We start from the raw sequence: 26,289 nt of genomic DNA on the forward strand, positions 1-26,289 counted from the left end.
TAACAGAAATGAATGGCGCTGTCCTCGAAGTCCGATATGTATACCCCCGATACTGTGTGCGCTTTGCTACGTTGCTGCATGTGGTCGGTCATTCGGACTTGACATTGGTCAGCAGTACTGCTGACCGCTCTCTCAATCCAGTAGACTTTATATTACTTCCTGTGAAATGTTTTCCACAATGGGGAGAGTTCTGTACGAGGACAGAGCATGCGTAGAATGAGTGTGAATCATCGCCTGCTTCGCCGCACTCCACTGATCCACAACAGAAATGAATGGCGCTGTCCTCAAGTCTGATATGTAATACCCACGATGCCGTGTGCACTTTGCTGCGTTGCTGCATGTGCTGGGTCATTTGGTCTTGACAAAGGTCAGCAGTACTGCTGACCGCTCTCCCAACCCAGTGGACTTTATATTACTTCCTGTGAAAGGTTTTCCACAATGGGGTTAGCTCTGCACGAGGACAGAGCATGTGTAGGACGGGTGTGAAAACCCAGCAAGTTGACATGGGGACATGGCGACATCCTCAAATAGGATGCCTTAATGGAAGCTTGCAGCATCTCGGTTAATGACAGATATACTCCCACTAAATGAAGGGCTTTCGAAATTGTAGCTCGCATGGTTCCAACCTGATGTCAAAATAGTAAATCCAAGGACACCTGTAACCCAGGCTTAGTACTTCGGTGTAAAGAGCAACATACCTCCAATTCAACTTTCTTTGTCACGTGGCGAAGCTTGCACATTGGTGCAGAGCAGTGGCACTGAATATAATTGCTAGCTGTACCTCGACGTTGCAATTATGAGTGCATGCATCATGCCCTTTCGTGTTTCATCTTCCACTTCAGTACTCAATGAAGCAAAGACCTGCCTGTTGGATTTGGTGGCTTTGGCTCAACGCCCTAGAGAAGCAACGTAGTTCGTGCAATACAAGATCGCTACCCAAGGTCTTAAAAGGGGTCATGAAACGCTTTTCCAACTTTTTCGTGTTTAGCTTTCCTCCTCAACTCATAAATCGCGCATTCCACCAAACAGTTCAAGAAGACGAAAAGAGGGGAGGCCTCTCTTGCTCGGAATTTGGTTTATGTACCCGGACAGCGCCATTGTCCCCCTGGAAGATTAGCCCGTCGCTCAAAATTCAGACAAAAGTTGCTTTCCCCAACCCGTTCACCACGGAGCTGACAGTGTTGTGGAAGCTACATGCTCGTTGGGCCAGCCACACTTGCCACATGATGACGCTCCTCCGCGCATACCCACGCGCAGAGATTGAGGTCAGGTGATAAAGGGAGGCGGCCGATTGGTTCGGCAAGCGCATAGCTTCCACCAAAATGTCAGCTTAGGGGTGAAGGGACTAAGTGAAGTCCGGTTTTGTGTGACGTGCGTTTAGACCCAATGACGCGCTTTTGGGACCGCGGATGTATCGCTGTGAAAAGGCAGAGAGCTTACGAAGGGGAGGAGGTATGAAATAGTCCGCGGTGTTTTCAAATTTTCGCACTGAAAGTCAGGCTTTCGTCTTTCTACCTTTTTTCTTTTGGCCCACTGAACGATGTGCTACGAGTAAAATCCCAATCGAAAATAAATTAATCCCAACCCAAAATCCGTTTCATGGGCCCTTTAACATGTTCCCCCATGCAGTTCCGGTTACACAACTGCATGCTGGTACCATGACTCCTGGTCATCTTAAATAGTCCCCAAAGTAGATGAATGGCTAAAATATATGTATGTCGTTTACCTCAGATTCAATCCCAGCGCCACCACACCCATCCTGAAGCTGTGGATCATTTTTCTCAAATGAAGTGGGCTAGGGGAGCCTGTAGTCAACACTGGGTGTGAGTTCATTAGTCTATTCACGATCTGCTGGAGCGCACGCCACTCCGATGAACATAATGCAACAGGATTGGGATGCTTGACATGGATGCAACAGAAAGAAGTTTGCACGACTGCACACAGGTACTAAAAATAAAGATACGGAGCTCACCTTAGAAAAAGCAGATACTCGGAAAACTTCAAACACTTTTGCTTTTAGTTCGTAGACAACAAATCCTTCAAATGGATAACAGGCTGGATACGATGTGGTGTGACTGATGGCATCGGCATGTATCATGCACAGATGGCATTGGTGATTATGTTGCTCCTACTAGTAATGTGTAAAAAAAATAAATAAATAAACTCAGTTTTTTTTTTTCATTAGAAAACTGTTTTAGCGTTCCTCTAAAATTTGTGGGGCATTTTACGATGGTCCCTTTCCAAAACAATTTTACGCAGCAGCAAGGAATGAACGAATGTGGGCCCTCATTTTTCGTAGCATATAATGTTTTTTTCTTTTTTAAGTTAAGTCCATGCATCCCTGTCAAAACTTAAATGCAATGGTTCATCAACACTCACAACGCAGTTGCAAATGTTCTTAAAAAATACCAATTTATTGCGGAACATTTCTGAGATGAGGTGGAGAACCTGTGTACAAAAATCTCTTCAAATTATTTGTCAAGCTGCATACGCAGAAGCTTGACATCACTTGCTGAGCTTGGTCTTGAGGGACTCTGTGATTGCCTCCAGAAAGTCCATTGTATTCAAGTAGTCTCCTTCTTTGACACTGCAACGAAACAAAGGAGGGCAGCGTTAGTTCCCTCCAACAATGGTGCCGGCCTTTGTACGAAAGCAAGAAACCTGTACATAGCACGCCTCACTTTTTCAGTCCATGAATGCAGCCGGCCAGATCTTTGGTCATTTTGCCGCCCTCAACGGTGTCGATGCAGGCCGACTCCAGTGCCGTACAAAACCTGCACAAAGGTATACAAACAACTTTTCAGCTTTGGCAGCATATAAAGCACTTTTCTTGTGGCAGGGCATCTACCGAATTGCTTCCCTCTAATTCCTTAACTTCTCCGGGTTTTCTCTCAATGTTTAAATTAAATTCCCTCAGTAATGCCAAAAAACGTTCAGCATTTCCACTCTCGTGAAGAAGGAAGACCAGCGGAGCTGTACTCGATACACTGCCACAACGCGCACGTGCCCGTTTCCCACTTCTTCTCGTCCGACGTATCATATCCACGACCCAGAGTCGTTCGCACGCGGCGCACGTGACGCTGAACAGGTAATCCACGAACTCCCTCCGGAACCTTGCCGTCGCGCCCGGGAACTGTTCAGCCGGCGTGGAATGCAGTTGTCGCCGGGCCTCGCGCTTGCGCTTGGCCTCCGTGGCACGATCGTCATCCGTGGCGTTGGCCCGCCGGTGCCCTTTATATCGCTGATTCTGTTCTCGACGGCGGCTTTCCAGGCAAGCGATATACTCTTCTTTGGCAAGGGAATCTGAAGCGCTCGACACAGTGGAAGTCAAGGCGACAGCGGCTTTGCGGCGGTTGTGGACTCATTCGCGCTGCTGCGTACGTCGCCGCTCCTTCCGCAGCCAACCTTCGTTCCCCAAAAGGGCGCGCGGCTGACCCATCCTAAGTCCGAACCGAAACTGATAACAGCGTAGGAAACAGCGCGCAAAACAGACAAGGACAAAGTAACACTCGTGACGAGCGCTGCGCTCGTTACGTGTGCTTCTTCTTTGCCGCAGTCTGTTTTTTGCGCTGTTTCCTACGATAAATTCCCACCAACGCGCCCAACTATCCATTCTTCTATGATAGCTGGAAAGGTTGGCGCCATCTACGAGCGAAGGCGGCAACCAGACTGGTTGTGTGCTTGCCGCCGTCGCTTATAGATGGCGGTAGCTGTCCAGGCAGGTTTCTGTCAACATACCGGACATGATCCTGGGGAACCTAGCCCTTAACAGCTCCGCTGTAAAAAAAACAAAAACAACGCGGACGATGGGGTTGCAGAGGTTGTTAGGGCTGTTCACGTTTAATCTGGTGGATCGGATGGCGGCTTTTGCTACCTAGTGATGCCGCGGGCAACTGTCAATCGGCGCAAAGTCTATCCTTACCACCACACTCCACATCTTCCCGCAACGTTGCAGGTCACTGCCCTTCATACCGTATTTACACGATTGTAAGTCAACTCGATTATAAATCAACCCCCCACATTGCACACACAAAAAAAAAATCTGTAGATGCGCATTTTACTGTGTACAAGTGAGAATGGCAAAGTATCTGTTTCGATAGCGAAGCCTCCAACACGCGATTGATGCCTTTGGCGTGCTTTGGCTGCACATGCGTGCGCGAGACGGCCAGGCGTTACCAAAACTACGAAGTTCACGCTGGAGGAGGGACAACTGAAGCTGTTCACTGTCGACTGGACCACGACTCATCCGCACTGGTGATGTCTGTCCCGTCGTCATCACTGCTACGTTCTCGAAGCACGTCGTCGGCATCGTCCAACAAAATCTCGCACTTCACAAATGACAGGATCAACTGCATCTTCCACGCTTGCTCGGCGATCGCGTTGGACGTCACGGGTAGAGACTGATTGCACACTTTTGCGGCGTGCGTTGCAAGCTTGACCTTCAACTCTGGAGGGGACCCCCACCTATCCAAACTTATGGAAGCCTCTTTGTTTGCCGTCACAGTTTAAGAACCCGCGCCACTGCAGACTCCACTGGAGCATCACCCGCTCCGACGGGTCGAACTGGCGTCCAACAGCGCAGTTGTTGGTTGCTTCTGGATGAAGAATGGCCATAAATGAGCACCGAAAACCGTAACTGCCCAAATCACACGTGTCAATACAAAAAAAAAAAAAAAAAAAAAAAAAAAAAGTTGTTAGCGTTTTAGCATGATCTCGTCACTCGATCAAACGATGTGCGACCGTAAATCGTACGAAAAACTGCGAAGGGAAGCCGCGGGGTGAGTAAGTCGTGAGGCTGTTCCAGCGGCCTCCGGAGTGGCTCTTACAAGAAGTGTTGCCACCCCCCCGGGGAGTCGGGCGCGCCGTGCGCTGTTCACCCCCGTACATTCAGGTTAATTTGTGAATCGCTATCAATAATGCTCGTTCGCGCAAATAAAAAAAAAAAAAATTGTAAAATGAGTGCACAGAATAGCGCAGTGCTAGGGGCACAGCCGGTTGATCTCGTAACAAGCCAAGGTGTTCATGATATCGCGGTTGTTTCCTTTTAGCCGGCGGTGGAAGGCTTTGGTTCGACTATAAGTCGACCCCCCCACTTCAGATTTTCAGAAATTGAATAAAGGGTCGACCTACACTTGTGCAAATACGGTACATCAATAATTCTCCCAGACTTGAACAACCTTCTGACGATTCTCCCGAAAATTACACGACTTTTCCAGATGCCTTTAAATATCCTGACAGCTCCAGGTTTTCTATGTTGGTAGATGACAACCTGCAGGGGGGCTCTTCCTCTTCACACCATCCAAGTATTCTTTTCGGTCCTAACTTGGACAGCCCAATCGCAGCGACAGTCGCAGCCTCGAAGAGTTGCAAAGTTTTACAGTATGTAACTTCGTGAGAAGTTTCTTTACGCATCATTGTTATGCCAAGTCATTGCACAACATTACACCTTGGTAATGCTCCTATTAATTTTTGTTCCACAATATACAGCTTAGACAGCCTATCAAAAAGTGGGTTTCTAGCCAAATGATTTGGTATGCAAGCCCAGATTGAGATAGAGGTACCACAGCATCAGGTTATGTATGGACCACAGTAACCAACAGTCTACTGCCAAGTTTGATGTTAAATGAACAATAGAAGAACTTAGTGGCACTACGCAAATGATATCAACTCCATTTTCAATTTATATGCAACACAGAAGTGTACATAGAAATGAGAGAACTAGAACTAAAAAGGTACCGTTTAAAGCAATGTCCCTACACCAGTGGTTTTCAAAATGCTGCACATAGCTTGCAAGATAGGATGTAGCAGTAAATAAGCCTGATTGCAGATGATAGCACAAAACTACATTTTAAATGGCTAAAGTAAACTCCCAATGACCTAATTATACTACATATAAAATAATCAACTTGAACAGCTAATGATGCGTAAACCAAGGAACAGCAATATATTTTGCTATCACACTGCCATTGAATTTCAGGCTGTGGCTATCGCACTAAGCACAGCACACCACATTATCATTAGAAAACTGAATGCAAGAACTGTGCATCAAATACAGTCAACAGAACCTTGTTTAGGTTGTTAAAACACTAAAACAAAAGACAAATGCATTTTTTTTTTTTTTTGGATAAAAAAGTTTTCACTTGTCGTATTTATGCATTACCTGTGAAGCTCGTCATTGTTGTCCAGTTTTGCTCGATGTTCCAGACCACGTGTCCAGGCGAAAATGCTGGCGATCGGGTTTGTGCTAGTCTTTTTACCCTGTTGGGAGAAGCACCTCAGAGTTAGAGGACGCCCAACAGCTCATAGGGAGGGGATGGACAATGCTTAAAAGCCAACCATTTCTTTTTACAGTCAGACTCCATTTGCCTGACACCCTCTTCTGATGTCTAGGGAATATTCTGCTCACATTCTTCGCGTTAGTGTCATATGTATACGTGCTCGCCCACTGCCCAATTGTCAAAAAAAGAAAACAATGGTGGCATGTGTCAGACCAATGGGGCTCACTGTGTTTGCAGTCCATGCATATCTCAATCGGCTTGCAATTAATTCCAAAGGAGTTATGAGTAACGTTAGCAGTCTTCATAAAAGTGGCACAATTATGTCTGGGCATTACAGGAATGTTTTCTTTCCTACTATGCAAGGAAGAGTTGGTTAGGTTGGGAGGTTGCCAAATGCTGAGGGGCCCCACAGTCACCCTGAGAAACAATTCAGGAGCCATTTTCCACTTGGCATTTCTGCAACTGCACAGGCTCAGGAGCTCTGTCACACCATACATGCTAGGGGGAAAGCTATGGGGGCTTCACTTAGAGAATCGTCAATAATTTGCTGAAATAATGCCAATGTTCTAAGGGTGCTCTACTTTGAAGTAGGCCGTGTTGAAAATTGAGGCGATCAAGGAATTCCAGGTGATCCTCCACGGGTTTCAGAGAACCCAGTTTGAGAGTTTGTAAATCAAATATTACCATAAAACGCTGAGCAAGCACCCACCCAAAATTTGGAGACAATCTTGACAAACTGGGGGATAGGCGCTCGCTAGGTTTGAGAGCCAAATTGAAAGGACACACAATATGGTGTACTTCACCCCTTTGCACCAGCGTGCCTCTGTCAAGCTTCATCACCTTGCACGGGTGTACTTGGAGAAGCGGCAGATGCTGAAGAGTTTCAGTTAGCTAAAGAGACTTGAAGGTCTCGGGGTGGGTGCCTATTGTGACATGGCCACATGCTCAACATCTTAAGATAATCAAACATATAAATAAAAAAAAAAAAAAAAGATAGATACTTAAAGTTGACAGGAAAAGATAATAAGCATTTTGTGCCTACAATGAAGGCTATGCGGTGCTAGTCCTTCCCCATTTAATTTAGGTGGATCATAGCACAAATTTCTTCAGCCCAAATTAATACAGTTTCCTAAACTACAAATTAGTAATAACACACAAGCTAAAAAGACGAACCATTGTACTTACATGCAAAGACGAATGACAAAAAGAAAAAAAGAATATGATTAATAGCTTTCCAACTTGATTCCTTAAGACCTAATGCATCACTCCAGGATTTGAGCAACTTACGTCGATATCTGGCAGCGCTCTACCACCAGTTCTGGTTACCTACAAAGCCCAGTGCCAATAACAAAGGCCTAGGTTAACATTGAGGCACAACTACACTTGCAGCAGCTGGCAACCCCATGCCAGAGAGTACATAATCGAGTTTCGTTTCTGTTTCACACACTACCGAAAAAGACTTCCCAAACCTTTTGGTGTTCCCTGTAGTGCCTGGTGACAGTTCCATGTGCGGCCTCGGCCTCCACCGTTTTTCCGTCGGGGCATACCAAGACGCTCGTCATCAGGCCGAGAGAGCCGTAACCTGCAGAACGCGCAAAGAATGCGTGCCACTTAGTTTGCCAATAAGAAAATTCACCAGCACAGCCACCAACGCTCGGCGACGCTTCCTGCGTTCACGCTTCTTTCTCCCAGATTCATTCTTAGGCATTCTTATCGGCCAAAGCCGCCATCTCATTGGCTGCGGGGCGACGATAAGATGCTTGGGATTTGCCATGCCCTGCAGACAGCGACTGTCAATGCTTTAATGTGCTAAAAGCAGAATGAGGTTGCCACCCTTGCAGAGCAAAGCAAGGTACATTTTTAGTTCACCTACTGCACTGCAGGCAAAGCGTCTCAGTAGGTGCCTGGTAGTGCATGAAATTCACCGTGTGACCAAAGGAGCTCGACATGGTTCCTCACCGATTTGTGCCACATCAGTTGCCCTAGACTGCGTCCCGGGTGTAGTTATATTTGCAAGACGAGATGACAAGAAAATTTTGCCTACTGAGATCTCTTCCAGGCAGTGAAATGAGCAATAGTACCATTGTAAAAACTCAAAATCTAGCCCCTTCTCTTCACAACACTGCAGCACTTCTTATTCTTTTCTTTTTCAGAGGATACCACAGAGCCTGTGCTCCATATATTAATTACTTGAGCTTGTTTGGAGTCCTGAACAACTGCAGCAAACATGTTAAAAATACTGTGCAACGTGGCTTTCAGGCAAACTTCGAACAGCTCCAATCAATACAGCTCTCACCGCAAGGGAAGTGTGCCGGGAAGTTCTATTAAATATTTCCAAGTATAGTACTTTTGACAGAATACTAAAATCCCCTCCCCAATGGGCTAATTTGACGCGGTAAGATTGCTAAACTAAGCCAGGAGGTTCTTTTAAAAATGTCAAATATAGTTCTTTGCTATACAGTATAAACATACAACAAACATTGGATTGTGATGAGGATTTTGGTCTATGCGGAATGTAGATACCGTTACAACAAACTTTGTTGTGGATTATGAATGGAGTCTGTTCTAACCAGTGAGACAGACGAAATGTGAATGGCTATTAAGAGAAAGCTATAGTTTTTGTAAAAAAAAAAAAACGTTAACTGGAATGTCTCGAGAACGGGCGTCACGGAGTCAGCACCTTTTTGGTTGCAGATCACCCATCGCTTGCTTGGCGGCGATAGCTTTTTTTGTCCTTTACAATGGCATTGAGTCCGTTTCGAGAGTCCCAGGGCCCCCCTGACATTTTTTTTTTTTTTTTTCCCCTTCATGATTTGCTGAATGACTATCTTTCGGGGAGATTTGCTCCTGCTTTGCTGCTGCTGCAGCAGTGCCTACCATCGCACTCGCTGCATTGTGTCATAACAGGATCAACTTTCAAAGCAGCCCACGTTCGACACAGGCTGGCTAAGACCACAAGTGGCGAGCTATGAAATCAGAAAATGTGCGAGCGATAGCGTGCCTCAGAGATAGCACCTCCACCTTTACAGCATGCTAGAAACCGCTACGCACAACCCTAGCTAGACAGCGCACCCAACGGCGCCCGGCGCGCAATGACGACGATGGTCGTCGACACTGCACGCTTTAGTTCATACTACTAGAGCACCTAGATTTAAGAAATGGAGCACATCAAACCCTGAAGAGCATTTGGCAGATGCCTCCTGCCAAATTGGTTGAGAGTGTGCATGCGATGGGTTCTCATGCAGAGAGGATAAGAGTGGGTGGAAAGGTGGAGACGCTTGCAAAGGACCAACGCTCGCCACAGTTTGTGTGGCGAGCAAACAATGTGACCCCGATTGAGTAGTTGTAAACATTCTCAAATCTAGGCACACCAGTGTAAAATACCGGGCAAGCGCCCACTCAAAATTTTGAGATAATAGCGAAAAAGTTGGGGATGGGCACTTGTGCGGTCATCAATTTTACATATAAATGTATTGTGCGGAATTTCTCAGATCTTACGAATTTGCAAATGGGCACCTAGTATGGAATTGGCCTATGCACGGTATTCTACGGTAAGTCGCGCATGAATATGAAGCTTACGAGGCGTGTAATGTTCTAGATATAATGACTGCTGTCAAAGAATCTGCTGTAACGAAATGGCAAGCTACTTACAGACTCACTTATATATATATATATATAATTATAGTCAAATGTATGTATAACAAAACCTGCACTATGCAGAGTCAGAATGTCTGATGTAACCAGATACGTTTTAACGAGGTTATACTGCACTACAAACATAAAAAAAAAGTTAGCACTTAAGAACTTTGCTTTGTCCATACTGCTGTTCGCCACTTTGTCTGCAAGCAAAGAGGGATTCTGTCGACTTAATCAGTAGACTTCATGTGAGGAACCAGAACTCAAATGCGCACACAGATTCCCTTAATGCAAAGAACAAAGCTTCCACGTCTTTTGCACGACTGTGAAGTTAATGGGGTCACCATAGCAACTTTTGCCACCACTACACTTACTCAACAGATTACTGCATGACCATATTACTACAACTCACCCTGAGCAATAATGTCGGACTGGACGTCTCCATCGTAGTTCTTGCAGGCCCAGACAAACCCACCCGAAGACTTGAGCACTTGGGCAACCATGTCATCGATGAGCCTGTGCTCGTACCACATCTTCTTAGCCTCAAACTTGTCCTTGTACTCACTGGAAAGACGGGAGAAAGAAAACTTGCGATGCCTCACATAACCCCTTATAGCATTTTCTAGACTTGATCACAGCACAGAGACATGGCATAACTACAGAATTCATGGAAAGAATGACAGTGTTTGAATGGCAGATGCAATCACACAGTAGCACAAAGTGATTGTTCAAGGTGTGACTGCAAATATATTAATACAAAATTGATGAATCAAGATATGGACACCTGCTATGGTGTCCATGTCTCGAAAAAGCGTCTGCTTGAAAAATTCTTTCCACTTATTCTTTTTATTCAACATGTTACATGTTTATTTGAGTATCCAATAAGGACTATAGTACTTAACCTTGATATACTGTATTACTCGAGTAATAGCCGCACTGTTTATGAAGAAAACCTGAGGTTTCGCTTTTCCGCGAAGTGTGCGGCTTGCCAATCACCGCGATCGGCAGCATGATTACAGCGGTTTACAAAACAGAGATATCGTCTTTGCCCGAAGATACCATCTGTGAAGATTGCATTTGTATGAAGAATCGTAATCTCTATCTAGTTATTCGCTATGTTATTTTTTGCGCAACGTGATGATTGGCTGTATATGTGCTCTGCGGGAAAGCAGACGCAAGGGCCTTGTTCATAAATAGTGCAGCTACTCAAGTATGCTTTCAATGATAACTTATCAAGATACCCACGAATACTATAAAAAAATGTACAGTGTCTAAATTTAGCCACACTTATTTATATGCATGTTCCAGAAAGACCCTGAAGGTTTAGATAATGATCACTCAACCTTAAACTTCGCACTGCATTCTGCCTGCGCAACTACCAGTATATGCTATAAATTTAATGGGTCTGTAGATGTTCTTTGCTATCATAGGCGTAGACCATGGGGGGGGGGGGGGGGGCAACGGGGCTCGTGCCCCCCCTCCCCCGGGCCATGATCCTTACCGAGACGCTGTTTACGTGCCATGTAACGAGCTTCTAGTAGTGGCATGTAAACAAAATAACGTGCACATTGCCTTTATTGACAAAATACATGGGAAATTGAATTCCACCGTGTTTTCGTCAGCTTCAATCTCCAGTTCTGGCGAAAAAATAATGCCCCCCCCCCCCCCCGGGGAAATGGAAAGTCTACGCCGCTGTTTGCTATTATTTCTGAACAAACTATTTATGCACTTTGCTATTTTATGAAAGCCATTTGCACATACCCACTTTGCTATTTATGAAAGCCATTTGCACATGCCCACTTTGCTATTTATGAAAGCCATTTGCACATACCCAATCTTCATTCTTCTTTTCTTTCTCTCGTAGAAGGTGTATGTGTAACATATGCAATAAGGGGTATACATATATGAAATATGGGATCTGTTTTTTTTTTAGGTGCTTTTTAGGCAGTCTACAATAAATCATTTTGAAACTGGAAAATGCCAAAGTGTCCTAAAAGCCTATAGTACTTCACCCTAGAGCTTTCATTTATGCCTTACTGGATTCCACAGCCTTTTTAGTTTATTGAGATACATTTATTTTCTGATTTCATTACTGGAATTTGTCTTAATCCTTTCCATAATATTTGCAAATTAAATTTTTAATATTAACATAACTAATTGGGCTACATCAAAACCAAATACATATTTGTAGTCAGACTGTAATGGCAGATAAGCTACATATGTAAATTTCATCTGAATTAAATTCCAAGTTACATAAAAAAAAAAGGCTCTAGAAGCAGTGTTGGCCCCTAACCTTGGCGGATGTTTGGTTCACCGTGCATCTCATGATGCAATGACCGAGGGTAAACCCCCACAGAATCGCCACCTATAATCACTGACAAGCCGAGAACAGCAGGGAGGAGCTTCAGTTGTCTCGCTTCCAGCACGAGCTTCCTACCTTCAACAACTCTTCAACCTCTCGCGCACCTCGAGCGAGCACGTGCAGGCAAAGCGCGGCGAAAAGTGCGGAGCTCGTGCCGGAGGCCGGATGTCCCAAAGACACGCCCCGCTGTTTTCCCTTTGTCGATGACTACACAATCCTCCACATCCATCTTTCCGGGTAGATTAGCTCCAAAACAGGGCACCAACGAGAGGCACCGAGCGGAACGAAATGTCGATGGAATCCTCACCTCTCGTAGATTTCCTGGAAGATGTCCTTGAAACGTCCGTCGTACTGCTTCAGGATGGTGTTCTTGGTGCTCAGGTACAGGGGCCACTCTTTCATCAGGGCGTACTGGAAGCAGCTGTGGGCAAAGCCCTGGATGGACTCGTCCGTGTTATACATGGCCATTGTCACTCCACCGGAGTTCTTGAAGTCGAACACGATGTACCGCTGTTTCTCGCCACCCTCGTACGGGGTGAACACCAACTCCACCTTGCCCATCTTGGTCACTGTGCGGTCCATCGCCTTGTACTGCGCGAGCGGAAGTTTGCAGTTGGGCACGCCGCAACGATGCTCGTGCGGCACCTCGTAATGTTGTCGGATACGACTTAAGAATGCACCAAATAGGCGCCACCACGTACCGGCGATGGCATTGAATTGCTCCATACACCAACCACGAGAGGCACTATAGTCACCCAAAGAGCGAGAATGGTAGAGCACCTCTTTCGAACACCCGCCCAGCCTTTAGCAAGCGCTCCGTGCCTTTCTCTGCCATAGGATAGCTGAAGCTCCTCCTTGCCATTCTTAGCTTGTCAGCGACTATAGCTACGGCGAGTTATGCAATCCCAGTGCCAGATTTTCAAAATGGCTGCAGCCTCAATCAATACGCAACAGCCTCGGTAGCGGACCATTTGTGTAACGTAAAGGAATGGCGTTTGGCAGTATAATGAAGGTGTCGGAAGGGCTTCTGGAGCATTCTTAACTCGTGTTTGGCCATAGCTGCCCACTTATCCAATGTGCATTTGTTTAGAAAAGAGCACAAAAAATCATGTGGCTTCATATAGATATTTCTTACAATTCCTGAGAGACAATGATGATGCAATTTGAGAGTTTTAAGGTGCAACAAACACGGGGGCTGTACTAAGCTTGACTGAAAGATCAAGCTGCTACGGCAGCAGTGTTACAAAACGGTGATGTTAAAACCGGTTTAAGGCTAGATGTGACGTATTAAGGCAGTGACCTATACACCAACTCATGTTTACAAACAAACCGGAGCGCCCCTAGCGGACGCCACCGGCGCCGCGCATGCGCGGTGGATGGTGGGCAAGAAGCCCGCCGTCGCCCATAAACAAACCATTGAATTGCGTTGTTGTCGGCGTCGGTGGGAGTCCCCGTGCTCTTTTTCGCGTTGGAATTGTTGATTCTACGTCCTCCTAACAATGTCTGACTACTTGTGCGGCTTCAGCAAAACTAACGAGGCAAAACTTTGCGTGAATAATGTGACGTGCGGCGATTCATTTCACGTGGACGCCGCAGAATGGGCGCTAAAGCTTGACTCCCACGATGAGATTCTGCTCGCTATTTTTAGTCGCGACGTCGCTCGGACTGCAAAAGCGTGGACCGTAGCTGAGATGGTGGACGTCGATACTGAAAACCGCAAGTAGAATCGGGCATTACAAGTCGGTGATGGCCACTGGTGATCAACATCTTCTTGCATCTGTTTACACTTAGCCTACTTACCCCAACCAACCTTCAAAAGTGTTTTGGGGCCTGCACTTAGTTGTTTCACAACGTTTGGTTTCACAACGTTTGGTTTACGGGCCGCTGTCGTTTGAACGAGCTGACGACAAAAAGCAGCCAAGTTTGAATGAGCAGACGACAGTTCGAACGCATGCACAATGGAGTACGGTCAAGAAGCACCGCGTCCCGCGTCAACAAACCATTCGAATGTCACGTTGGCGGCGTTTGTGTGAGTCTGCATACTGTTTTTCAGGTTGGAATTGTCGATTCTGCGTCGTCATCGCAATGTCTTTCTTAACACTTTAATCGCCTGAGCGAAATTATCAATTCTCGTTACGCCGCTAAACTTTCCGTAAATAATTTGACGTGCGGCGATTCATTCGCGTGAACGCCGCAGAATGGACGCCAAAACCATGATGAGATTCTTCTAGCTATTTCCGGACGCGACGTCGCTCGTGCTGCAAAAGTGTAGAAGGTTGCGACGATGATCAACGTCGATATTGAAAATCGGAAGCGGGAACAGACCAAGCGTAACAAGTCGGTGATGGCCACCGGTACCAATGATCAACATCTTGTATCTACTGTCTACATCGAGCCTAATTAAGTCTTTTGAGGCCTGCAATTATTTCTTATAGCAATTACCGGGTCAACGTTTGGTCTACGGGCCGTTTTTGTTTGAACGAGCAGACGACAAAAAGCAGACAAGTTTGAAAAAGCAGACGAAAGTTTGAACGATCAGGCGGCCGTGTGAATTTGAAGACGCACTGAACCCGTGGGTGGTCCGGACAACTTGGCGGTTTTCTCTCGTTCATATGGAACAAAGCAAATACATCTGGCGACCACAAAGTGTTGCCCCACACGCAATCGTAGTTGGACAGCGTCTGGTTTGCCCTTTTCACGGCTACTATCCACGTTCTCGGACGAACGGAGGGGGCAAACACACATGAAAACTGATCTTCAAACCCTTCCAGGCTCTCTTGGTACAGCCCCCGTCACAGCATTTTGACGAGAAGGCAGGTTTTGCGTCTCGTTTTTTTCCGAAAGAACACAGGAATGCATGTCTGGAACGGCGACTTCTGCCCACCGCTCCAGACCGGAAGTGCGTCCGGCGCGCCACCACCGCGACGCGACGTAGGAGAGTTGAGTTGGTGTATAGATTAGCGGTAGAGTGCTCTGCTAATCTCTGAATAGGGACCTCTCCCCAACTCGCGGGCGAGAGTTTTGCTCTATTTTAGGTGGAGCTTAAATTAATCTTGCATAAATCTTCTTCATCTTGGAGACTTCCCCCTAAATCATACGGTGGTGAGTCGGAGAAAATGGTGTTTCGCCGCGTCTCGGGGGACTTGGGGGGTGCTCACAATATTGAGGCAAGTGTGCGCTGCCGCGCTCGAAGAAATGTGGTGCATCTGCGCATACGCTGCTCTCGGCACAAGGTTGGGTACCGGGCTACAGGAAACAAACAAACGCACCGCGCTAAAGAAAAAAAAAAAAAATTGCAGAGCTTATTTTTTTACGTGAAGATGGAGCACCTCCATCTTTATGTGAACCTTGAGTATGATTCCTAGAGGACGACGTCAAGGACGACCTTAAGGGCAATTTCAAGGGCGATTTCAAGGACGACGCCTAGAGAATGAAGCCTAGAGGACGACGTCTAGGACGACTTCTTGGATGACCTCAAGGATGACTTCTAAAACAACACCTAGAGATAGATGATAACAAGCGATCAGGACCTCATTATCTAATAATGCCAAGGAAGCTGACTCACTCTGGTTGCCCCCTATTTTTATTTTTATTTATTCATACTCGCCACAACCAATCAGGAGTTTTCTGTTGACATGTGAGGACACATTTTACAGCGAAGCTGTTATGCGATAGGATCAGGGACAAAATGTGTTTGCAGATGTTGACAGAAGACTCCCGATTGGTTGCGGCAAGTATGAATAAATAAAAACAAGAAGAGGGGGCCACCAGCGTGAGTCAGCCTTCCTTGGCATTATTAGATAGTGAGGTCCTGATCCCTTGTTATCATCTCTAGGCATCGTCCTCAAAGTCGTCCTTGAGGTCGTTTAAGGCGTCGTCGTCTAGGCGTCGTCCTTGAGGTCGTTTTAGATGTCGCCGTCTAGGCATCGTCTTAGACGTCGTAAAAATAACAGCTTTGCTGGTTCTCCATCTTCACGTGAAGTGGAAGGGCTCTACAATTTGTTTCCCCGACCCTAGCCCATAACAGCTTCGCTGTAATAAGTTAGAAGTTCTGAAAGTATGTTGGAGGTAGTCAGAGTGCTGTCTTCACCAACGCTCGGAGCCGAATATCAAGACAACAACTTAAGCTCGTCACATATGATGCCTGAATGTGGGATCCAAGTCTTTGAAGTTTAGATCCTAAAAACGTATGTGCGGATGGCACTCACTCCAATCAGGTATTCATCAATGAGTATCTGATTGGAGTGACGGGGGGGGGGGGGGGGGGGGGGGTACCATGGGTTCACGCAAACAACAGAGGCAAGCATAGAACAAGTTCATCGTTCGTGATGACGTCATTTACAGGAGGGATCAAGGCCCCATCATCCAACGTTTTTTAGTGTGCCTCCTTGACTTGAAGAGAGCCGAGGTCTCGCACGAGTTCCACAAAGGGAAGTATGGTGCACACATGGGCATAAGAGTTATTCGCACCAAGTACTTCCGGTCAAAACTCTTCAAGGACGTAAAGACCTTTGTAAAGCACTGCGACCTCTGCCAACGTATGAAGATGATAGCCACATGACCCCGCAAAGTGCTGCAACAATAGAGGTTTACCCTCCGTTCCACAAGGTGGGGCTGGACCTAGTCGGATCATTCTGGACATCTCGTGGATACAAGTACATCATCGTTGCCATCAACTACCGCACCAAGTTTTCGGACACCAAGCCAGTGCAGAACATCCAAGGCAGTTACGGTGTAGAGGTCCATCGAGCGTTGGAAAGTCCTAAAGCACGGATCTCCAGCTAATGATAATTACTAATCCCGGCACTCAGATGATGGCACGTTTGACTTCGCCATACGTTCAGCACCTGGCATCTGACACTCACCTACGACAGCGAACCACCCACTGCCAACGGCCTCTGAGAGCGGGCAAACAAAATGCTCAAAGAGATGATCAAGTTGACTACAGCTGGTGGACAAAGTCGGCCAATGTTTTTTACGTGGTCTTCTGCTACAATGCTAGATTTCAAGACACAGTTCGTCAGACACCTTTCTTCCTAGTCTAGGGACGCGATCCGGTATTCCCTCTCTATGTTGTTTACGGCCACCAGGAACTGGTTGATCTGCGGGACGCCTCAGATTATTCAGTCATGGTTCACGAACACCTGAGCCAAGTGCAGAAGTTGGTCGCCGGACACATCAAGCTCACACAACAGAAGCAGAAGAGCTGCCTCGACAGGGGACGCAAGGACGTTGTATTCGAAAAGGACCGGTTCGCGTTGTTAAATACCCAACCCATAGGGCTTAAGGCAACATGACGCTCTACCGGCAGCCACCGAATTGTGAGCCGGCTTTCTCCAGTGATCTACGAGACTGAACTCACGGACAGTACTTGTTGCGATGTGGTGCACATAGAGAGGCTCGAGCCGTATCTTAAACCAATCGCTGAATTCGCGCGGCCTCCCCAGGAGGACTGAACTCGTGTGATCTATAGCACATACGCTCGTACATATACCTTTAGTCTATATTTTTATTCAAAGTGTGACATACTGAGGTATTTAGTGCGCAAGGTAGAGAGAAGAAGGACAAGACAGAAAAGAGCGCTACTCACAACTATGTTTACTGATAAGAAGGGAAGAGAAAGAAAACACCCAAAGAATCCGCCGCGGACTCGTGCATCTGCCACAGCCCCGTGAATGATAGCGGCTAGTTCATCCAGGCTCGTGCGGGCCTTTCATTGTTTGTTCAAGGAATTCCTTTTCCTTGTTTGTTAGCGTTATGGATTCAACGCTAATACAGTTCCTGTCCTCACGAAGGATGTAGAACGCTAACACTAACAACGCTAACAAACAAGAAAAGGGAATTCCTTGAACAAACAATGGAAGGCCCGCACGAGCCTGGATGAACTAGCCGCTATCATTCACGGGGCTGTGGCAGATGCACGAGTCCGCGGCGGATTATTTAAGTGTTTTCTTTCTCTTCCCTTTTTATCAGTAAACGTAGTTGTGAGTAGCGCTCTTTTCTGTCTTGTCCTTCTCTCTACCTCGCGCTAAATACCTCAATATGTTACACTACCAACTAGCCCAAATGTCAACTTTACTGCAATTCAAAGTATGCTTGTGTGTTTACCCCGCATTATCCATTTAATAATTGCTCTGTCAAATGCACTGTCAAGTCGACAGTTTCTAAAACCCCGGCATGTGATGAGTCGGAAAAAACTGAGTTTTGCAGCGTCTCGGGGGAATCGGGGGTGCGCACATACATTGAGGCAAGCGTGTACTGCCGTGCTCAAAGGAATGTGGTGCATCTGCGAGTGTGCCACTCTCGGCTCGAGGGTCGGTTCTGGATTACAAGAGACGGGCGGGCGCTCTATGCTCGGGAAACAAAATAAAGTTAGCTCTGAAAGCACGCTGGAGGTAGTCAGAGTGCTCTCTTCACCTGGGCTCGGAGCTCATTATCAAGTAGACAACTTTAGTTTGTCACACATACTTAATTAGGGCTTCAAGAACAGTAAATATACAAATTTCTGAGAGGGAGCCACAAGAGCGCATAACACCAGAGCGAACGAAAAGCAGGCGCCGCAACATGATAGCATGTTTCATTAGAGCGCAAGTAAACTAGAGCGCTGACTTAAAAGTTAAATCTCAGGAAAAATGTCATCATCCAACCCACTTTTTCTTACATTGATATCTGAAACAAATTTTTGTTTCTGGAAGACAAAAATGAGAAGTAGAATTGTCTCAAGAATGAAAGTACTGAACAATTTCAAAAGGAGCACTCTATGAGTGACAGCAATGACAACTGTGCGGCAATGGATTAAGTTAGGATATAGATAACCTTTGCTTCTGTCAAAAAGGTGGTAGCTTTCTGCTCATCAACCGGCTTTGCAGTAAGCATGACACCAGGGAGCTTTTCTCCTGCGTTTTAAACACACTTTTTAAAATTTTCTTGTCTTCCATTAGATTTGTAGATTTTGTTATTTGAAAAAGTTCCAAACATTTAGGAGCACACGTCCCAAGAGCGCACATTGCGCTGTTGTGATGTGTGCTCTAATGACACGCGCTCATCACATGTCACAGCGCTCTCCTGTCGCGAGCTCTGGTGTCGCGGTGCTCTGCTGTCGTAGCACTCTCCTGTCGCGTGCTCTAGTGTCGTGCGCTCTAGTGTTACACAGCCCAAATTTCTCGAGGCTGCATTCTGCGCAATATCTCAGATTACATCGCTGGAAAGGAGAAGGTTGCCAAGGATACAGCCGACGCAAGCTGCCGCCAAGACCACCTGCCAAGGAAACCCGAAAGCAGCGGAAATGCCGACTTGCTCACCTGATCTCCGAATGCATGCCTTCCGATCACGATGGGCTGCGTCCAGCCGGGCACCAGGCGGGGGATGTTCTTGCACAGGATGGGCTCCCGAAACACTGTGCCACCCAGGATGTTGCGGATGGTCCCATTGGGACTTGGGTACATCTTCTTCAGGTTGAACTCTGCACAAGTTAAACAGAAACATGGCTGCAACAGCAAAGGGGTACCGAAACATAGTAGAGGAGAGCTCTCCCAACCAGCACAGAGTTGGTCAGTCATCGGCCAATGGCTGGCAATGGTCTTTGGCCAAGTGGCCAGACAGTGGCCAGAGACTGGCCGGTGACGGGCCTTTATCTGGCCATTGGCAAATGGCCACTGGCCATCAGCCATCGGCCAAGCATTGGCCAATGAATGGCCACTGTCTGGCCACTGGCCAAAAGACCATTGCCAGACACTGGCCATTGCTTGGCCCAAATCCGTGCTGCTTGGGAGCCGTTTCAATCTAAAACAAACCTGTAGACAACATGACGTTGGCACTTTAACTTATTTCTTTATTGGTACTAAATATCCGATTGTAGATTTTGTAGAGGGTGGGCAGTAAACAATCATCACTGCCAATACACAGAGAAAAATCAACAGGGTCAACACTATGCATATTACAACATTCGAAATGTCAACACGTTCAGGTGTACATAGAAAAGGAAACTTAATGTCACGATACATATCAGGTTTACACAGCAGAGTTTTCTGAGCACAAAGCAAAAATATTAAAGAAAAATTATAATAAAGCTTTTGTACAAATGCGGCATATTCGGCTTGTATAACAACATCATTAGGCAGAAAATTCTAGTGATGTATTGTCCTGGAAAAAAAGAAAATTTAAATGTGTCTACTTTATAAGCATGTTACACAAGGGCCATAACGCCCAGCGTCCTAGAGGCGTAATGTGGAGGAGGGCGGCGGCAAATCTAGCTATTCTTGTCCAGATTCAAGCGGTCATGGGATAAATTAAACAAATTTTAGCCTTCTTTTACAATGAAGTTTAAAGGGTTGAAGGCCAGCAATCATAGAGAGTTCTGTTACAAAGTCAGTATGAGAGTATTTTTTTGTAAGCCAAGCATAAACAGTTTCTTGACCTTTTTCAATTAAATTAACACTAGGTGCTGTAAAGGGGTCCTATACTATACTATCAGCATACTCCAGAACTGATCTGACCAAAGTTTTATATGCTTCTAATTTAATGGTGGATGATGTAGATTTAAAATTTCTTTTTAAGTACCAGTTTATTTTAATGCAAGACATGCAAGATGCGTAATGTGGGAGTTCCATCATAGATCGCTTCTGATAATGATCCCAAGGTATTAATGAAGGTAACTAGTGAAAAGGGGTGACCATGCACATTGTGGTTAAAAAGAAAAGTCATTTTCTTTGCTTTATTTGCATATATACACATTTATAGAACTTTAAGGACATTTGTCACTCCTCGCACCACCTGCTTACTTTATTTAAACCAGCACGCATTCTCCTTGATTTGCGATTGACCTCACTTCAATGTACATGATAATATCGTCAGTAAAAAGGCGTATAGTCACAGGTACATTATGCACAATGTCATTGATAAAAATGATAACTTCAGCAAATGGATGGAAACTACATAACTGTCTGTCACATAAAGCATGTCAGCATGGTTCCTTGCAAACAGGAATCTTTTGAATTGGTACAATACTCTGGAATAGCAGGATATCATCTCAAAAAAGATTAGCTGGGTCACGGTTTACGTTACTATGCGGAGCAGAAGTTTGTCTGCTTCTTGCACAGGGGTTGCGATGATGTCAGAACGCCGAGGGCTTATTGGCCGATTGAGAAAAACAGTGGGTAGACCTCAAGGTATCTAGCATGGAGGTCTACCCATTACTCTTCCAAAGCCAATGAGAACTTGGCCTCGTTCTGACGTCACCGCAACCCCTGTGCAGGAAGCAGATGACCTCTCTCCGCATTTGTGGAAAAACCCAATTGCAAATTTGAAGCGTCCCAAGAGATCACAAACGGAATCAACCTACAGGAAAGTTTGCGATGAATTATTTAGCTAGAATACACCCCTCCAGCAGAATAAGCCTGTCTTAGCTACCTAATAATAAGATGACCTATAATAATAAGAATATTTGTGAGTTCCTAATAAACTGCTGGCCCACATCATTTCTCTGTCTGTCAAAGTCATCTCAGCGGTTGGCTTTCGAGTAACAGGCTCGTCTTTCCGCCTGCTGAAGACATTTACAGCCTGACTGAGCAGGTGCACTGGTGCAACCTTGACCATTTTGATAGATAAACCCTCAATATCTGATATTTCCAGTAAGTGCACCAACCACACTCCTTTATATTCAGCAGAAATATTCTGGAAATTATTACTGCTTTGCTCGGCACCAGATTTATAATTCTAATTATGCACAAAAAAATAACAACAGTAGCTTCTCTAGCGTAGGTTAGAAAATACTCAGACAGAAGTATTTAGACATTTTGGTTGCATCAAACTTGCGCCCAGCGATTTTATGCCAGACTAAGAAAATTCTAGTCTCACCTTCAACCCTTGCCTCATCAGGGGTGATGGTGGCACATTTGATGCCGACATTGTATTTGCGTATTGCGTGGGCAGCATCAAAGGTGACCTGGTCGTCCGTCTTGTCACGGCTGGGAAGACCAAGGTCATAGTACTTGCAGTCCAGCTTCAGGAAGGGGAAGATCAGCTAGAAAACAATGGGCACACATTTCTGATCTGTCCAAATATCCAAATGACAAGGTAATGTAAAAATCTATACATAATATAAACACTAATATGATGCGGTAAATGGTTAGAAAACTGCAAAAGCAGACAAGAAATTTCATGTACACATGTCTGAAACTAGCAAACTTTTGAAGCAAAAGCAAAGAAGAAATTTCATGTGCACATGTTTAGAACTAGCGAACTTTTGACTGCAAAATGGGGCCTGTTACTGCTGCGAGCACTTTCATAATGGCGAATAATTCTCCCATAGACCTCAAATACATGCTACGTAGCTGCATGGCAAAATGCTCGCTTTGGAAACCTCCATCGTCTGTTGCCGAAAAACTCTGTTCACAAAGAAAACCTTTTTTTTTTCTCTTTAAGTATTGCCAAGCACTGCTCTAATGATGCCAACCCACTACAGCTTGGCAGGAAATTTTGGTTAATATGCTGTGGCAGGTGATGCAACACAGCATGCCTTCAGAATCTACCTGATGAAAATGACTCCTCAACTGGTATGTACCACATCCCTTCAAAACTGAAACAGTGGGTGCTCTTGTTAGAATGTGCATCGTAAGAGCTAAGAATCTTTTACACCAACATGCTACAAAAACAAATTTACAGTGCCAACATTTAGAACAAAGTTTCAGTTATTTTACGGAGAAAGGGGACCATTGCAACAAAGTGTTGTCATACCTCCTCCTTGATCTTCTCCCAGATGATCCGGGTCATCTCATCTCCATCCAGTTCCACAACGGGGTTTTTGACCTCAATCCTCTTGTCGGTGCAATCTGGAGAGAACAAAATACACGAGGACACAAAAATAGTCCTTGTCAGCAAATTTGCACAGATACTGTAAAATTATCCAATTTTAAGAGTTTAGCGTTTTACGAAACAATACTCATTAAAGTGCAGACATGGTTGTCATGCATAATGACAATAAATCTGGGGCTCCAGATATGAAGCATGGTGCCGTGGCAATCTTTTTAAAAACATTCAGGTGATGGGGCATGCTGAAATATTCAACTCTGATACAGATCTCCTAATTCCATTTTTTTTGTAGAATACAGGAACGAGCACGGTGAAGCAACTGATTTATTTAGTACTTGAATATATTAATTGATATTAATGCCATGATAAACTGAATTGTACCATGCATCCGCTAATGTCAGAGGCAGCTTAATAATACAGCATGTGTTGCATTGTTGACACATATCCCATCACATTACTTGGGTAGTAATTAAATTAGTGATTTCATTAAATTACTAAAACTTAATTCTATTTAGGAATTGTAATTTCTCATTTCTGAATCTGAGTGACTCATTTAATTACTCTCTAGCCTCTGCGATTGCAAAATAGTAATCACAATTACAACTACTCTTTTCACGGCTTTGTCATACTCGACAGCTCTATGGAGTTGCTGACAGGACAGAAAGTGTTGGGAGTGTTCCTCATTGCCCTTCTGCCAGCTCGTGGGGCCTCACTTTGGAAGCACACTGCCTCGACCGTGTACACACAGCCGACAAATTGTCAGGGCCACAGCACACTCGCAGAAGATGCTTCACATAAAGCGAGAAACAAATGTATTTTGCTGTTAGAATAAAGATAAATATTATTTAAGTTGCGACTTCTTAGCACAATTTAAAGGGGTACTAAAGTGGTTTCCGAGATCATGTATTTATGTTCATAAGACTCGCAACTCAATCTATGGGCTAAGCGTCCTAGAAAACCCAAGATTCATACATGTCTGATTTTCTTTTAAAAACGGGATCAAAGATCACGACACATCCGTTTGTCTGCAGCATAGAAGCCAGAGGGTGCCATCAGAAGTGCAACAGATAATCGTGAATGACCGCTTTCGCGCGTGTACTGGGCGTCACAAGTCTGATGGCACCCTCTTGTTCCTGTGCCAAATCAAAAGAAAAAAAAGAAATCTGCATGGCGAGAGTTTTTATTTTATTTTTAATATGGAAATTGGATGCATATCAGTAATCTTCGGATTTCTAGAATGCTTAGAGGCCATAGATTGAGTTATGACTAGAAATGGACAATTTCAAAAACCAGTTTAGAGCCTCTCTAAGATGGCAGTCATTTCAAAAGCAATATTTGGTTTTGTTCAGAATAAGATCATGCACATGTGTCCGGTCTACACCTTTGGTTTTCCTTGCATTTTGATATGTTACCCCCAATGTATGAAAAAAACAAATTTACAAAAGTTTCGGGGGAAAAAAAAAGTATTTTTTGGGAATTAAAAAAAAAAAAAAAATTAAGACTGCTTTAGAGCGGCTACTACCTCTTATCGTTTAGACATTTTTGCCAAGTTTCATAGACATACTGTCAAAACCGGTCATAACAAAGTCAGCGGGAATCGGAAGTCACTTTGCTATATCTGCTATTTCGTTATAACAGGCTTTGGTCATAACGAAGTTCAAAAGGGAATGGGAAACCGTGACCGCTTCGCTGTAGCCGCTATTTCGTTATAACCAACTTCGTTATATCCGGTCTTAACAGTAATAGAGAAAGTGCAAATGACAGAAAACTCAATCTTTTTTTAAAGATAGTACTACCGTAATATCCTCAGAGGTGTCTCACCCCCTAAAGGTAACCCACACCTACTTTTAATACAATTTGCTATTCAAAATAAATAAAAATTAAATAAATTAACCACAAAAATCTAACTTCTAGTAATTACAGGGCCTTGGCCAATGGTGACCTCGGCATAAATGGTGTTACTTAGTCGCGACGAGAGATAAGCTAACATTGCTGACTGGGAAAAACAGGCGTCTTTGGTTCATTGCCCCTCCATGCAATCGCACGTTTCGCAGATCACAAAATCTAAAACCAGCATTTTTTCAACTTTTCATGATTGTACTGTAAAACAATATTATGATAACTTTTTTTATAAAATGTAGGAGTGATTGAGGCCGCGGACTGTGACAAAAATGTCGGTATGAAAGGTATGTTTCAAAGCACAGTATTTCTGAAGGGGACAAAACAATGTAACATGTTTTAAAGGGATGCTGGACCGAAATATGGATTCCAGAAAACACAGGGCAAAAGAGTGCAACGGATACTACAAACACCAAACATCACTCATACAGCGATCTCTCGAATGGATGATTGTATTTTCCGAAAAAAAGAGGCGCATTTGACAAAAAAATGTTTACGTCCTGTTTCTCCGAGAAGGAGAGGGAATGGCCTCGCGCCTTCTTCGCCTCGCCGCCTTGAGGGAGCGAAGCGAAAAGAGGAGGAAACGCGACATCTCTACGTCACGCACCTTGTTGGCCTGGTTCAATCTCAATCTCTTTTTCCAAAAATACGGCCGTCCATTCGAGATATTGCCTTACGAGTAGTGCTGTAGGGATTGTAGCGTCCCGCCTACATCGCCTGCATTGTTTTTTTTTAAAATCCATATTTCGGTTCACCATCCTTTTAAAGGGAAAATAAGGCGATGTGGTGTAGAATGATTTTACTTAAATTTGAAAAATATATATTTTTGAATTGCCCATTGAATTTGTGGAACTTTTTATCTTGAGACATGTTTGGACCACTGTCAACAGTGTAATTTATAAACTAAAGCAACAATATACATCTAAATTATAGATCCCTTTGCGAAGAATATGAGAAAAAATTTAATAATAAAGATAAAAAATGATATGAGATAACAGCTCGCCAATACTGGGCAAATGTGTCAACATAGCCAAATATGTGCATTTCGAAGCGCTACATTTTAGACTAAGACAAAATAATGCAACATGTTTTTAATAAATAAAAAAACAAAATATGTGTCACTAAAAAAAAATCATTTTTTTTTTATTGTATGAAGTTGCAGAACTTGTTACCTTGCGACATGTTTTAAGTGCTGTAAATATTTCTTCCATCTAGAGCAAGGGTCTCCAAACTTTTGGTTAAGGGGCCGGATTAGCAATCTGTTGAAATCTCAAAGGCAAAAAAAAAAAGTATCCTAATCATAAA

At 44.7% G+C, this 26,289-nt stretch overlaps 1 protein-coding gene across 1 annotated transcript in view; it reads right to left on the bottom strand.

Annotated features, from left to right (window-relative positions):
• Positions 1-2,393: 2,393 nt before the first annotated feature.
• The window catches only part of LOC8027821 (isocitrate dehydrogenase [NADP] cytoplasmic), a 34,598-nt gene continuing 10,702 nt past the window's right edge, over positions 2,394-26,289 (bottom strand). Inside the window, exons 2-10 of the mRNA XM_002409629.5 lie at positions 23,011-23,105; positions 22,132-22,297; positions 19,578-19,738; positions 12,584-12,867; positions 10,327-10,478; positions 7,748-7,860; positions 6,161-6,258; positions 2,682-2,774; positions 2,394-2,587 (exon numbers count right to left, since the gene is read on the bottom strand). Coding sequence (XP_002409673.2) covers positions 2,506-2,587; positions 2,682-2,774; positions 6,161-6,258; positions 7,748-7,860; positions 10,327-10,478; positions 12,584-12,867; positions 19,578-19,738; positions 22,132-22,297; positions 23,011-23,105 — 1,244 coding nt within the window. The 3' untranslated portion in view covers positions 2,394-2,505. The remainder of the gene's footprint in view (positions 2,588-2,681; positions 2,775-6,160; positions 6,259-7,747; positions 7,861-10,326; positions 10,479-12,583; positions 12,868-19,577; positions 19,739-22,131; positions 22,298-23,010; positions 23,106-26,289) is intronic.

The sequence above is a fragment of the Ixodes scapularis genome, unplaced genomic scaffold, assembly GCF_016920785.2.
Source record: "Ixodes scapularis isolate PalLabHiFi unplaced genomic scaffold, ASM1692078v2 PGA_scaffold2__306_contigs__length_199485367, whole genome shotgun sequence".
NCBI lineage: Eukaryota > Metazoa > Arthropoda > Arachnida > Ixodida > Ixodidae > Ixodes > Ixodes scapularis.